We start from the raw sequence: 15,277 nt of genomic DNA on the forward strand, positions 1-15,277 counted from the left end.
GCCAGATACATTAACCGTTAGTTTGTCAGCATATTAGCTGCTCATGTACTCTTTCATCAGAAATTCAGTTTAAAATAGTGAGTTATCTTTTCAAGGAATGCTGCTTTATAAACCACAAATACTAAGAAAAATATAAATATAGTGACAAAGTGGTAATAGTGAATCAGTTCCACTGTTTCCTTTAAACTATTTTTTTTTTTCAAACTCTGAAAAATGTAAAAATAGTTGTTGGTTTTTCAGTCCAGTCTTTCCTGGACAAGTGGTGCTCCCATGGTGCTGCTGAGTGTCGCTGTAAATTACATCATCAGACAACCACAACCCTACAAATGCCCACATTCACACCCACAGTAATAAGGAACGGACTTGGCTAGAACAAAGCCAAACACTGACCAACTACACTCATGCTTGACAATGGAGATGTGATAACAAACTAAGTTATAACAAGAAAAATCTATGCTCTGTTGTCAACTGAGTGTATAATCAGTGGTTGCAGTTATGTTTATAGACACTTGGTTATTTTATTAGGACAAGTGGGTTGTTTAGGAAAGTTTGTGTGTGACTGAGCAGCATTTATAGGTACCAAATGTCAGAAATGTTGTTTGGCATCATAAAAAGATTTCACAAACACCTGCTGATGTTCACAAATTAGACTGGAGATATTTAGACATCAGATTGTGGGATGATGAGCAGATACTGGAATTTGTGGTGTTAGACTAAACAAAATTACTTCTCCACAATAGAACAAATTATGAACTAAAATATAGTGAAAGAGAAGCATATGTGTCACTTAAACATCAGCTTTTGTTAAGCACTGAAAGCTTTCAGTTGAACTCATTTTTTATTTTGTTTTAGGTAGATTAGCAAGTGCTAAAACTTTGGTTTTAGCACTTGCTAAAACCAAAGTGCACATCTTACCCATTTGTAACCCATATATAGTGCCATGATTAAGCTGCATTGTGGAAATAATTTCTGAAATTTTTTAAGTTAATGATGTGCAAAGATTTTCTGACATGTTCGCTGTTCTGTACAGTTTTCCTCAGTGTCTTGGCTTGCCAATATACCTCATCAGCAAATCATTAGAAATTTAATTAGGAGTCCTAAAGCACTCAATGATAATTTATTTCCATAATTCCCCAATCAAAGCATTGAATTTCCTGTTGACACTCTGTTAAGCACAATGACCTGTCTGAGGTTGCCAGATATTGATGGAATCCCCATTTTAAGATTCACTAGCCCCTAATAAGATCCCAGCGGACCAGCTTCTTTTGATACATATAAAAACACACCTATACTGGGCATAATGACGGAACAGAAAAGAAAAGAAATATCTTTTATTATCCCTCGGCGGGGAAATTCAAGTCTATCAGCAGCAAAGTGACAGGAAAATGAAAGGATGCAGAGCCATGTAAAATAAAATGAGAGTAAGGACAAATCTAAAACAAAAGAGAACAAGAAATATGCAATTAGTAAAACAGTATATTCATATCTGAAGATGTGTGCAGATGAATATTATAATTGAAAACGAATCAGAATATTCTTAATGTCTTAGACCTTGATGACAGTAAAGTGCTTAAATTGTAAAAATGTTGACCATATCCTCCGTAACCAATTATTTGGTTACGAACCCAATTATTTTTCCTACAGCCTTCTATTAAAGTTTGCAGTTTTAGTACCTTCTTGTTTTTTTTTTTTCTTTCATAACAAAGACCTGACATCTGGTTTCCTCGTGAGGAATGATACTTCATCTTCCCCAGTAGTAATGATTTGTGTATGTGACTGCGCGTGCATATAGAAGGTAGAGGTGGTGTTTCATCATCCATCACAAACAGAAGCTGTAAGATTAAATACAAATCTTTCAACCCCAATGATGGCAGTAACACAGACATAAAAACAGTCAAACAGAAACAGACAGATCGTATGGGGACGACAGATAGTCAAGGTGTTGGGAGATTGCACAGGACGAACAGAGGAGACTCGTGGGAACTGGAAAAGAAGGAAAACGGTAAGAAACAGTGAAAAGATAGATGGCTGAAAAAGTGAATATAGGAAAATATAAAATAAAGTCCCACACTCCAGCAGGAAAATAAATTGCGTTGTCTTGCAGCACAAATTTTCACTTCACTGTGTGCAAAGACTGTCGTTAGTTTCCTACAAATTTTATAACAAGGTTTTTCAAAACCATAAGATTGACGACCATGACTCCCAATACTCCTGAGCAGAGGCTGCGCCAAATTTTTACGTTGTCTGTCATTTTTATTTGACAAGGTCAAAGAAATCCTGTCAGTTTATTTTTACCTGACAATTTTTAAAATGATTACGACATATTCCATTACATTTAATCTTCATTCAACTTAATTAACAGAGAATCCAAATTGTGCCATCAGATGAATACATGCAACTTTTCATCTCCACAGTGATGAAAACCATAAATTGCGGCTCCAGTACATATTAACAGTGGAATTAAACAACTGCATTTTCATTATGAATGATTTGCTCATTCTTGCACAGTTTTTCCCAACTAATGGCTAAATTTTTTGCCCATCCTTTGCTCTGACTGTCCCATTCGAAGACACAAATCTGTTTTGCATGAAGGGCAATTCCAATATTTATTCCGAGTGTAAATTTCTGAAATTTCAGCTGCGATACCATCACTTTGACAATTCAATAAATACTATATCTTTAAATTAGACTGAGATTATTATTTCATACACAAACTGACTGTTCTTACTACTTGGGTGAAATCCTGTGGCAGTTGACTTCATTCACACATTTACAATCTTGCTATTCTTCACAGTCGGTCTAAGATGAAAAGAATTATTCAAATATTATAGCGCACTGTCAGTAAGTATCTTCTTTTTATTTTTTTGCATTTTCTTACATTCAAAGTGACTTAAGATGATGAGAGAGAACACCTGCTACCAACTGCTCTGCTTCTCTCTCACGTTGTGTGTTTGCAGCATGCCACAGCAGAATCATTTCTTGCTTTATGTAAATCTGGGAAGGCAACTGGACATTTCATTTTGAATTTTGAATATTTATTCAGATCGAGTCCCCGGCAGCCCAAATGAACACCTGTGACTTAACTTTATTCTGTACCAGTCCTAAGTCTTGCTTGGGTCCCATTGGACATGTGTAATTCCTCGCTGAAATTGCTGAGAGACCCCACTGCTTCCTTGCTGCAGCTTGGAGAACAAACATGGCATTTTTACATGTATTATTTTTGCTACTTTTTACTATTCATACTTTTTAATAGTGATGCTGTGCAAGAGTATTTCTTCTATAAAACTATGTATGTATGGGCATCATCCTGTAACACTGAAGTCACAGCTGCAGACTTTATCTTCTCTAGTTTCTCATTTTCACTATTTCACACTGAAACGTGTCAGACGACCCATTATATTAAAACATTTCTTATTTTTATTATTCTTTATTCTATAAGGTTTTGAATTTGGCTGCCAAATTTAAAACTGAATCCCTTACTTTTTATCCTTTTAATATGCTTTTGAATGTTGTTGGGGTTTTTTTCCAAATATAATTATAATATCCACATTTAAGGATTTTTGAAAACAAATTGGATGCACAACTTTGAACTTTTATTGAAGTTAGTCAAAGTTATTGGGTGTATAAATGTATAAATTTGAGGTATATTTTTGACTCATTTGACCAATCGAACCAGTACAGTCAACATTTACTTTTAAAACAATTAAAATTATTCCATGTACAACCATTTTATTCTGACATGGGAATTATTTAAATTTATCTCTGAAAGGCCAAAAAGGCGGGATGACATTCATGTCTATGTAAAGTGTTATTCTGAGCAACGCTGTAGCTGTCCATGTGATCACATCTTCATCTAGTTCAACAGAAAACCTTTGAAAGTACTGCTCTTAAACCTGCCCTTGGTTCAGAAATATAACACTTAACTTTGAGAAAGTGGGCCGTAAAATTTCAGTCATAAATTGCATTAAATACTTTTTTCTTATATCCTTTCATCCAACCAGTGGGAATGTTTGGGATCACTAAATGTTTAATTCTGATAAAGAGAAGCCATTATGATACTAAAGTTTAAAGTACAAATTTAAAATGGGCTCTGGGAGCCACAGTGTTAATAAAAGAATCCCTGCTCTGGGCGAAAGGCCAGTAAAATGGCTGACTTTCTTATGTGAGATGGATTATAAATGGCTTGAACTCAGGCTGCCATCAATCATCTGCATTTTCTCGGCTTTCCCAAATATGTATGTCAAGGCAGGATGGTAAGGTAGATGGCTGTCAAGGAAAGGCTTTAAGCTTTCTACTTTAAAACAGAAGTAAGACAACTTGTATTACAACTTGCAGCAGCACACATACAAGAAAGTGGTATAATGTGTGGTGGTCTAAAATTACCCCTTTATTCTATTGCCTGTGTAGATGAGCTTTACTTTTTATTGCTTTTGTAATATGGAAATAAAAATTAATTCAGTTTGTTACAAGAAAACCCACATGAATTTTTTTAAAGTACAATCATCATTCATTGATGGGGTGTTTCAACAACTTCACACAATCTTGGAGATTTCTTTCTCTTGTGAATGGTTTTCAGTTGGGAACTGAGCTTTAGGTGTTTATTAGAGGATCCTAGAAACAATGTGTTCCTATCGCGCTGGATTGTTTTACTCCTTTGAGACAATTTACTGTGATGCTGCTGTCTCAGTCTTTCTGTCATTGGATGATATCCACCCTGGCATTTAAATTTGTCTCATTGAAATCTAACTTTAGTTATTACCTTGCAGCATCTGAAGAAAATTGTTTTTTGGACACAAACCTCCACACAATCTTGGAACTCTGCTTTTCTCTTCTCTCAGCCGCCTGGTGTCTTATTCCCCCCCCTTGTCTCGCACCTCTCATTCAGTACTCTACTGTTAAAAAATGCAATCTAATAGGGGAATGCATTCAATTTTGGACCAAGATATTAGCTATTATCTGATATCCATTTACAGCAGAAGTGGCCTTGTGATCTATAAAAAGTGTCTTGAATGAAATGCTGAGAGCTATCTCTGACCTTGCTTTGTTTCTATCCATGTGTTAAGCGTTTTTTTTTTTTTTGTTGTTGTTTGTTTGTTTGTTTTTCTTAAATAAATTTATATTTCTGTACATATTTTTTTCAATAATTACTATTTTACATTTGAAAAGAATTGAATTACGTTTAAAAACATAATGGATCCCATATCTTATGCTCTTCTGTTAAAAGGTTTTTCTGGCTAAAAATATGCTAAACGCTAATTTTTACCATTTAAGTCCCCTAAAATTGTGGTAGAAGTTTAGCAAAATATTTGTTGATATTGTTTACATTATTCACTTATTCATCAGATATTTTTAAAATTGTCATAGTTTTAGTAATGAAGGATATGTTCAGTCTATCTTTGGTTTGATTTCTCAAGCCCAGATTTGTTGGACTGCTTGTCATCATTTGATATTATGTTTTTATCAAGTTTAACATCGGTAAACATGTTGACCAATCTGGCAGCTTCAAGTGAGTTAATGTGCAAAATTATGATAACATCTTTATTTATTTCTTCATTAGAAAAACTTTAAGTCACAAACTAATATAAAGCTCAATACATTTTGGTGGACAGAATATTTCATTATTTCATTATTTAGTTTTTTTTTTTTCTAAAGCTATTTTAAATCGTTTTTATTAAAATAGATTTTTCTCACCACTGATATCCATAGAAAACAATTTCAAAGGGGGATTATAAGACAACTCACCATGAAGGCAATTTAATTTTGTGTCACAACATCTCAGGATATTAAAATGCTGCAATATTTTCTTTCTGAAAAAACGTATTATCCAGATGCTTTTAGTGTGTGACTTTGTCTGGTGAAGTAGGTTTATAAAAATGTCCTTTTTGATTAAAAAAAAAAAGGAAAAGTGAGACAAAAGAAATGTCTTCATTGCCTTTTGGCAGTAAAACCTTCTGAGAAAATCATGAAAACCATCATTTCGGACTCTTCTTTTTACACTGACCCAGAAAGTTTTCTTCTTTAATTTTTTTTGCAAAATCAAGTTGAAATTGGAAATTAACTTGTGTAAATATTTTTAAAAAGCCTTAGTTTATCTAACTGGCTTATCTACTGGAATTGTTCTCCATAAGAAAATCATTAACTCGACTGTAGTTTGCATACTCTCTTCATGTTTTATCAGTTTTTTTCCCTTTGTTCTAAAAATTACAGTGAGAGATTTTAGACTTAATTTATAGTGAGCGTGGGATGGACAATATTGCATCTAATCAAAATCAATTTCACTGTAATTCTGGAATTACACCTTGAGGGAAGAGCAGATTAAAGCCTGTCGCCTTTAGATGATTGAATTAGAACATGTTATTAAAAAGGATAATGAGTATGCGAAAGCAAACATTAGGCCTTGATTACTGCTCTCAACAAGAGGTAATATTTAGTTAAGTGAAAAACAGCTTATTAAATGTACAAGCTTATCAGGCAAATATTGTTAAAATAACCAGCAGCTCTGCAGCCAAAACTCTTAACTGTGTTAGTCAACAATGGGAGCATTTTAGTGCAGTTAATTGGAACGGTCGGATCTTCACTCTCAGCCTCAAAGTGGAAACCTGAAGTGTGTTTATGTTTGTGAACATGTGATTCAGCCAGTTTGCTTTTAATTACCGAATAATGGTTAAGGGTGTGTGTGCGTGTGTAAGGTGGTAATTAATAGCCTTGTACTTGACTTTGTGAATAAAGCCTCCCAGTAAAACGCTCACATATCTTGGTAAAAAATTGTTTGGATAAAGTCAAGGCATAGTGAAAGCATGTCGTCTGAAAACGATGCATTTTGTTTGTGTTTGAGTTCATTTACATCGCAATTGGAATTGTTTGTTTTGATAAAAAGTACAGTTTATTACAATGTATGCGATAGGATGGTTTTAATTGCAACCATAAAAGTTACAAATATCGTTCAGCTGTAGAGCAGTGATAGGCTGAAGAAGATTGTGTGTAAATAAAAAAGGGTACGTACAGAAAGGCAAACTCCGTAGCTTGCACCGTGGAGGGCCCGATGCTGCATTGTAAGCGAAGTGATTTGAGAATTCCTATTCCCAAGCAGGTAATTTGAGTCTTGCAGGTGGATGTTTGGTGGTTATAGGGTCACCCTTGAAGCCAGTCCCAACTCTAATAAAACCAGAGAGCAATGCAGGACCGCAAGGCTAAAAACCCCCATTAACTTTCTTCCCTTCAACATGGGGACAGGTAACCTAATGACCCTGCAAAGCTGCCATGCTCCAGATCACATGACTTGGGAGTTTCAGGGTTGATGACTTGGCATCTGAAGCGAGACATCATTCTAGGAGAAAAATACGACCTGCACCTGAGGAAATAAGAGTGAAACAGATTTCAATCTTAAGAAATAAAATCTACAGCCTAGCGACAATGCTATGCTTTATACGTTATGAAAACTTTTTATATAATTTGTAGCTTATAGCTTCTAATCTAAATGTCTAACTTGTTTTCTTCTCCCTCTTTACCATCCTCTTTCATCATGTTGCTTGCTCTACACCTCTCTACTATTCTTTATGTAGTGGGACGCCATTACAGAGATGGACGAACACAATCGACCCATCCATACTTTCCAGGTTTGCAACGTGATGGAACCTAACCAGAACAACTGGCTTCGCTCCAACTGGATTTCTCGACAGGCGGCCCAAAAGATCTACGTGGAGCTCCGCTTCACCTTGCGTGACTGCAACTCCATCCCCTGGGTTTCTGGCACCTGCAAGGAGACTTTCAACCTGTTCTACCATGAGATGGACGAAGCTCACGGCGTGAAATTTAAGTCCAGCCAGTACACCAAGATTGACACCATTGCTGCTGATGAAAGCTTCACTCAGATGGATCTGGGGGATCGTATTCTCAAGCTCAACACGGAGGTGCGGGAAGTGGGACCCATGACCAAAAAAGGCTTTTATCTGGCTTTCCAGGACATCGGCGCCTGCATTGCATTGGTTTCAGTGAGAGTTTACTACAAGAAATGCCCATTCACGTTAATGAACTTGGCCTCGTTTCCAGACACAGTCCCTCGTGTGGACTCTTCCTCGTTGGTGGAGGTGAGAGGAGCATGCATTGATCATGCTGAAGAAAGAGACACACCCAAACTGTTTTGTGGAGCAGACGGAGACTGGTTGGTCCCCCTGGGAAGATGTGTTTGCAGCATCGGGTATGAGGAGATTGATGGCTCATGTGTTGGTAAGTCTTTGAAACTGCTGTATTTATATTTTTATTCGCAGTATTGTCTTGGGTAGATAGGCACCCACGACTGGATTATTGTTTTTAAACTCACGGAGTCTCTGATTGACTTCTCACTACACAGAGTTTGTCTATACATTTATATATATAATTGCCATTGATTTCCTAATTTCTCTGGATTTGTGTGTGTGGTATTTTCCCTTCACATTGACAACTTTTAAACTAGGCATTTCTTTTGGAATTAACAGCCTAACCCTTTGGGTAGCATTATTTCCTTGAATCGAAGCTGTCTGAGGAGTTAAATTGGAATATTAAGCAAGAGGAATGGAGAACTTTACACGTGCTTTCTTTTTATGTCTCTCTCTCTCTCTTGTGGGCTGTCAGTGCACTAAAACACTATCTCTGCATTTAACTTCAATCAGAAGTGAATTTTTATTTTATGAAGGTAAGGTCTTAAAATTAGCACAACCTGTACAGTGATTTCAAGCATCATATAAAGTCTTTATAGTCAAATGTACATGAGACTTTCAGCGTCTCATGTATCCTTCCCACATGTTGTCTGCACATTTACTCAGTTATAACAAAGCACACAAAGAGGTTTGGAGGTAGGATACAAGGTTTCATACTGCATCATGTATTTTCACTCAAAGTAAAGTGTGGCAACTGACATTAAAATCAATTTTTAATTTTATTTGCTCTTCAAATTTGTGTATTTCTGGTATTTTTTCCTACTTTAGCTCCTCTTACCATTAGCATGACTTTTCAGTTTAGTACCAGTATTACTCACTGAAGCCTCTCTGGAGAATAAGTTAGTAAAGTGAGAAGTTTTGCCTTGTTTTGGATCATAAATTTGCTGTCAAAGAGCTTTACTGTTGCTGAAGCTGCATGTTTTTATATATGTATTTGTAAATGCTTGTGCATGCACAAATACAAAAACACATTTTGCAGTTCAGAATATAATCCCATGAAATATGTTTTCTCCAAAAACATGGCATATGACCATACAGCACTTTCTTTTTTATCTTGATTCAGATTTTTGTAAGTGAGGTTCTGTTAAAAGAACATGAGCAGTTATTGTCTTGCAATAGTTACATAATGTGTTTGGTGTCTTTTTATCGCATAAATTCGGATTAGTTGGCCGCAGAGGCTGCAGCTCAGGCTTTAACCAATAAAGGCCAAGGCCTTTATAGAGTAATCAACCGATAGAAAAGTGAGGTAGTGAAATAATCACTTAAACTGCTACATAAATTGTCCTTTTTTCATAACCTTTCAGTCTTTTTTCCAGCCTGTTAACTCTCTAAGAAATCTTCACCGAATTACTATTCAGGCACCTTTTCCTACCTCCGTTTCTTATGTAAATAATCAGTGGCTTCTAAGTTAATAACCATCAAATGCAAACATGATAATGAGAATGATTAATAAAGTAGTGTTTGCATAACCTACTAGTTATTTTTGAGGTGTGAGATAGTTGATGCTTGCCTTGTCCTGGGCTTCAGCCTCCAGAATCTATTTGTACTGAATGAAAACTTCAAGCAGGTGAGATATTAACTGCTTTCGATCAGAACCTCACTTCAAAACGTCTAAATTACCTGTTTAAAGTATCAAACTTCACAATTGTTTTAGTTTGTGGCTTGTGAGAATTGTTAGGATAAGTACACAAATGCTTGATTGTGCTCTTTTTGATATAATACAGATCTTCAGAAAAAGATAAAATGTGTTTTCTTTAGGAGTTTTTTACTCTGAGTCACCGATAAGAAAGTGTTTTAGAGAGTATGTCAAACTTTAAAACTTAAGTTTATCTAAGAATCAAAGCCATTTCATGAGGTTTTGTTTTAAAATCTATCTGAAAAAATGGTGCCGGGGTTTCTACGATGAGACACGCTTGTATGTATGGTGTTGTTTTGTACGTCAGTGTTCGACCACCAACCGTCCGAGGGGCTATCTCCGTGAGAAAGATTACCTCAGCCAGCTTGGTCGCAGTTTGATCCTGAGCCCTCTGATATGAGCTTTAGGTTATCACTGGCAGTACCACTCACTGGGAATGCTACTTTCAACAAGGTCCAATGCAACTTCTTTTTAACCAGGCAAAGGCCTGATGTCAGGTCATCAGATACACATGTCTGCAGATCTGCAATCTGCAAGGTACCTGATGTGCTTGCCCAGAGAGTGGCATCATAAACCTCTGAAAGATTCTTGATTTAAAGGTCAACTCCAGACTGTATGAAAACAGATATCGCACATTTGTGCACCCGGTTAACTTCCTAAATTAAACAGGATGTATGATCAATATCCCGAAGCTTTGAAACTAATTACCCTTGAAAGCAAACAACAGTTTGTTCCCTGACAACAATGATCTATAAGTCCTCTGTTCTCATAAACTGCTGCCTTGCTTTGCCTACTGTAGAACAACTCTTTCTAGAATTCTCCCTGGATCTTTTCCCTCATCCAGAACCAGATGTCTTTGTGGAGCTGATTACAATTTGTGACACAGGTCGGCTAAGCCTCCAAGCTGCACCTGCAGCTGCATCGCAATCAAGAGGGCAGAGGTGAAACTGCAGCTGTGATTAGAGTCCAACTGTTCCAAAAATGCTGCCTTTTTTTCATGTGCACTCCTTTAATAGTTTGTAATATTCTGAACTGTTTGTTACAGAACACAGTCTGTAAAGGTAGAAAAGCCACTCTTTAAGGAAGAAATTGTTACAAGTTATTTTTTCCCAATCCAATTGTGTTAGATGCATTTTCTTTAAAGTTGTGTAACAAAATGTGTTGAACATCTACTCTTGGTAAGCTCTGTGATATCAGCCGTGCTGAACTTACAAACTGTATTATGTAATTCCAAAAGTTGTTGCACTATTTGCCCCTTTTTTATGATTTAAAACCATCCTAATAAAAACATCAAGTAGAGCTAAAAAGCAAACATTTGTCATTAACAGATGAAAATATGAGCAAAATCTAAATTGTCTCCATCATGCATCCCTGTTCAGCTAGACACAGTATATAACAGAATTTAAATCAACCTTTGTTTCCCCTACTCTGTGCTCTCTCTGAAGCAGATTTCACAGTTGACTAAAGTTTAGCCCTTTGGGCAATGTGATGGCATTTTACTGCAATGTCAGCCCTGAAATGCAGCTCCCGATCATTGTTCCAGGACTCAAACAGGCTTCGTTATTAAATGCCTCCACACAAAGGAGCACTGGAGCACCTTGAGCATCGAAGGAGAAGGCTGAGGTGGCGTGCTTAGCCAGTCTTTCAGTCCCCACTTTACAACAAGCTGCTTTGTTAGGAATAGAGGCTGTTCAATTAGGCTTGATAAAGGAATTAGTTCTGCTTTTGTTTTGAGAGATGGCACAACTTGGGCGGATTTTGGCTGTGTTTGGATAGACAGATGACAGTTTTTGTGTTAACGTTCAATGATTTCAAGGTTAGACATCGTTTTTTGGTTTTTGGTTTTCTTTCTTTACAAAAAGTGCCAAAGTGATGATTTTGTTTTTGTAAGTTTTAGGAGTTTTCTCTACACTCCCTTTAGATTTAGGTAGAGTAATTGAATCTTCTTCCAACCTTCGAAGCTCACCCTCATTGTACTGCAGGTAAGATGAACACTAAAAAATCCAAGCAACATAAGACAGTCTACCGTAAATGCAAGTTGTGCAGTTAAAAATACTAACGAACCCACTTTGCTCAGCATATCAGTCATTTGAGATTTAGTGCTACTATGGCAAACAGATTTAATACTCCAGTTTTGCAGTTCCTTTTTTGGTACTGTCTTATGTTTGCTGCCTGTTTAGTATTCTGGATTTTGAACTTGTTTTTTTAGGCTAATTATTTTTGCATCTACCTACCTCCCGGCCTGCATCTCAGCAAATGTGCTATAAAGCGTCTTCAGACAAAAAGTCAATGGTTTTCACTCACAAACTCTGATTTCAATCACAGATCATTTGTGAATACCTTTTAAAAAGTGTGTTTGTGAAATAGATGACCTACAAGCTTAATTTAGAGTAAAAACGTGGAAACACTGTAACAGCCGTAATGAAAAACCGCTGAAATAATTTGATCCAAGTCAAATAGTTTAAAAGCAAATTCTTTTACATTTACATAAACATCTGAATTTTGAGAAAGTAAAAAATTTAAGTCTAACAGAGTTGGTCGCTCATTATTCTGGCATTTAGCAAACTTACATAGTACTGGGAAAGGAAAACTAAAATATTAGTGAAGAAAAGTGTGTTTGTTTTGCACCAGATATTTTACCGTGCAAATATCTGATTTCAACAATATTTGACTTGACACATTCAGATCCATTCTTCAAAGATTTCAGGTCTTAATCTTGCTGATGTTTTCACAGGTCACAGTTTGCTGGAGTGCTAAACTAACAATAGCTTTCTTTCTCTGTTTCAATAACCTGGCCTGTAACGTACATCTGTGTGGTTTATTATTATGAGTACATCTTTTAGAAAATTGAGTTTTTTTCCTTAGAGATTTTGTTCAGACCAGGAAAACTCTTTGGCCACACCTGAAGCGAACCAGACCAGTTTTTGGAAGCTGACCAATTCCACCTGAACTAGTAGACCTTGGTCTAGTTTTTTGGTTGGCACCAGGGCTTGCATGAGTGAATTCACACCTGCACCAAAGGTCCGAATGAATCGGGGAAAATGAATTTTGTTCCATTGAAATTGCTTCCAATGCAGTTACACATCTCACTGGTTGTGTGGGAGACATAATTGCAGACTTCAGACTCACAAAAGGTTGTTTTGGGAGTTTAGTTTAATCAGGGACTCTGATGCTATATATATATTTTTTTTAAAGAGATGTTTTTATTGGTAGATCAGTCAAAATATTGACTTCCCATTTGGTTTTCATTTCATTTATTTATTGTAATCCATTCAGCAAAATCTGTAATAAAGATATATCCAAAAAGAAAAGTTGATTCCTAAGCCAATATAGTTTAATCGGTTATCAGTTGTTTTACAATATGTTTACCGTTTTAATGATTGTTGCATCTCAGGATTAGCAGATGTATTTAATTAAATTTAACTGCTGAACTAAAAGCAAAAATCTCACTGTTTAAATTCTGAGCATAGTTTCAGTGAAACCCGGGTTGCGATCCCAAATGGCTTGAGTCTTGTAAATTCTACGTTTGCTCAACTTGTTTAGTGGAACCTGTAAGATTTTACTTCAAAAAGAGTATGATGTGAAAAGATGTAAAACAAGCACTTTATCTTCATTGCATATTTTTGTCTACACTTCATTATGTGGTGAAAGAAAGTTTTCTGTAGAGTTGTCAATGCATGAAAACTCCACAACTCGGTCATTGTGAATACAAAGATATCAAGATACATAAACATATTTACATGTGTAAATATTTAGTGCATATATGTTCTGCATGTGTGTAGGTGTGCACGCATGAGTCGCATGCAAAAACAGTCTGTCCTATCCAAAAAGTGTCCTTCATTATTGGCACACACACTCACATTTCACACATTTATTCTCTGGGAATGTGTTTCTCCCTCTCCTCCTCCTTCCATCCCTCACACTGTAAGACAATCTGGCTGATGCTGTTATCGCTCTGTGTTTACAGCAGCCCTTGTGTGTTTGTCAGGCTCTGTGGAAGAGCTCTCAGCAGTGCTATGAATAATGTAATTGCCGCGTGTTTGGGTGGGTTTATTTATATGTGAACTCCAGCGAGTTTTGTGTTTGTATCAGAGCAGATCTGCCCTGCAAAGGGTTGAGGCAAACTAGCTGCAATTTATTTACATTGTAAAATCTTTCTTTGCCACATGTTTGGAAAATGATTGCATTCCACATCTTACGTATCAATCAATGCCCATGGAATAAAACGAACACATTTAAATAACATTTTGTGACTTGACGTTTTCTTGCCTTATCATAAATCACAGTGCAAAAGTTTAGAGTCATTTCTCATTAAAAAAAAAAAACTTTTCTTTGAAGCTTGCTTGTTTTCTTTAAAGTAGCCTCTTGACATTTCGTCCTCTTTTTTATATATATACATATGAAACAATTTTCTGCTTTTTCTCTCATTCAGTTGGCCATATTCTAAGTAATATGACCTAGGACTTATTTTAGCAGAAAATTCTTTAAAAAATCATTTTCTATCAGCATTGTGCTGTTCTTTTCTTAACTTTAATGCATGAGCTGTTCTAAAGATATGTTTTGTAAAGCCAAGATTTCATTTGTATTCAATCATTTGTTTTCCTTTCCTTTCTCAAGTACATGATACAGCACATATTGTTCTTGTCAGGGAGAAGGAATGGCAGAAAAAAAAAAAGAAAAATTAAAAAACCGTAAAGACTAAGAGCAGCTTAAGAGATAAATGAAAGATGTCCAAACATACGCCAAAACATAGAGATGAAGGTTTTCCAGGAAATTAAAAAAAACTAGAAGTACAAAGTGTCAGAGTAGAATTTGTTTAAAAAGGCAGACATCTATATCAAGATGTCAAATTACTTTATATTTCATAATTTTGTAGCTGAAGGTAATAAATCAAATCAAATCAAATTTTATTTGTATAGCACATTTCAGCAAGGCATTTCAAAGTGCTTTACATCATAAACACAAGAACACAAAGTCATGCAAGATAGACAATACATAATAGATTCTTGATTGTCCTGTAAAATAGCACTATGAGCCTTGAAAATACATGCTACCCCTTAAATAAACTAAACTTGGTTTAACAGCCCTAACCACTCTGAAGAAAAGACCATTTTGAAAAAAAAAATACTTTAATGTCAAATAAACTGATCCAGAATATTTACCTTAAATGTATTACATGCTGGCAATTGTGCAGATAATAGGAATAGCTGTGTTAACATTAAGCGTTGTGCTTCCATAAACATCTTGATGATAAGACATTCTCAATTACAGCATGAAGACAGTCAGACAACAATTACAGCACATATCCTTCAACTTGTCAGCCATCTAAATGAGATGTCGCACACACATCAGGATGTGGCGGGTGAAGATACGCACAATCAATTACATGAAACACACAGGCAAAGATAGAGAAATCCAGAGGTATGAGCGTTATGGTAAACAACAA

The 15,277-nt window shown here is 35.9% G+C and overlaps 1 protein-coding gene across 1 annotated transcript in view; it reads left to right on the forward strand.

Annotated features, from left to right (window-relative positions):
- Nucleotides 1–15,277, forward strand: part of LOC129361075 (ephrin type-A receptor 6-like) — a 164,073-nt gene that overhangs the window by 31,276 nt on the left and 117,520 nt on the right. Inside the window, exon 3 of the mRNA XM_055031720.1 lies at nt 7,563–8,226. Coding sequence (XP_054887695.1) covers nt 7,563–8,226 — 664 coding nt within the window. The remainder of the gene's footprint in view (nt 1–7,562; nt 8,227–15,277) is intronic.

Source organism: Poeciliopsis prolifica, unplaced genomic scaffold (genome assembly GCF_027474105.1).
Source record: "Poeciliopsis prolifica strain line A6 unplaced genomic scaffold, Auburn_PproV2 SCAFFOLD007, whole genome shotgun sequence".
NCBI classification, from domain to species: Eukaryota; Metazoa; Chordata; class Actinopteri; order Cyprinodontiformes; family Poeciliidae; genus Poeciliopsis; species Poeciliopsis prolifica.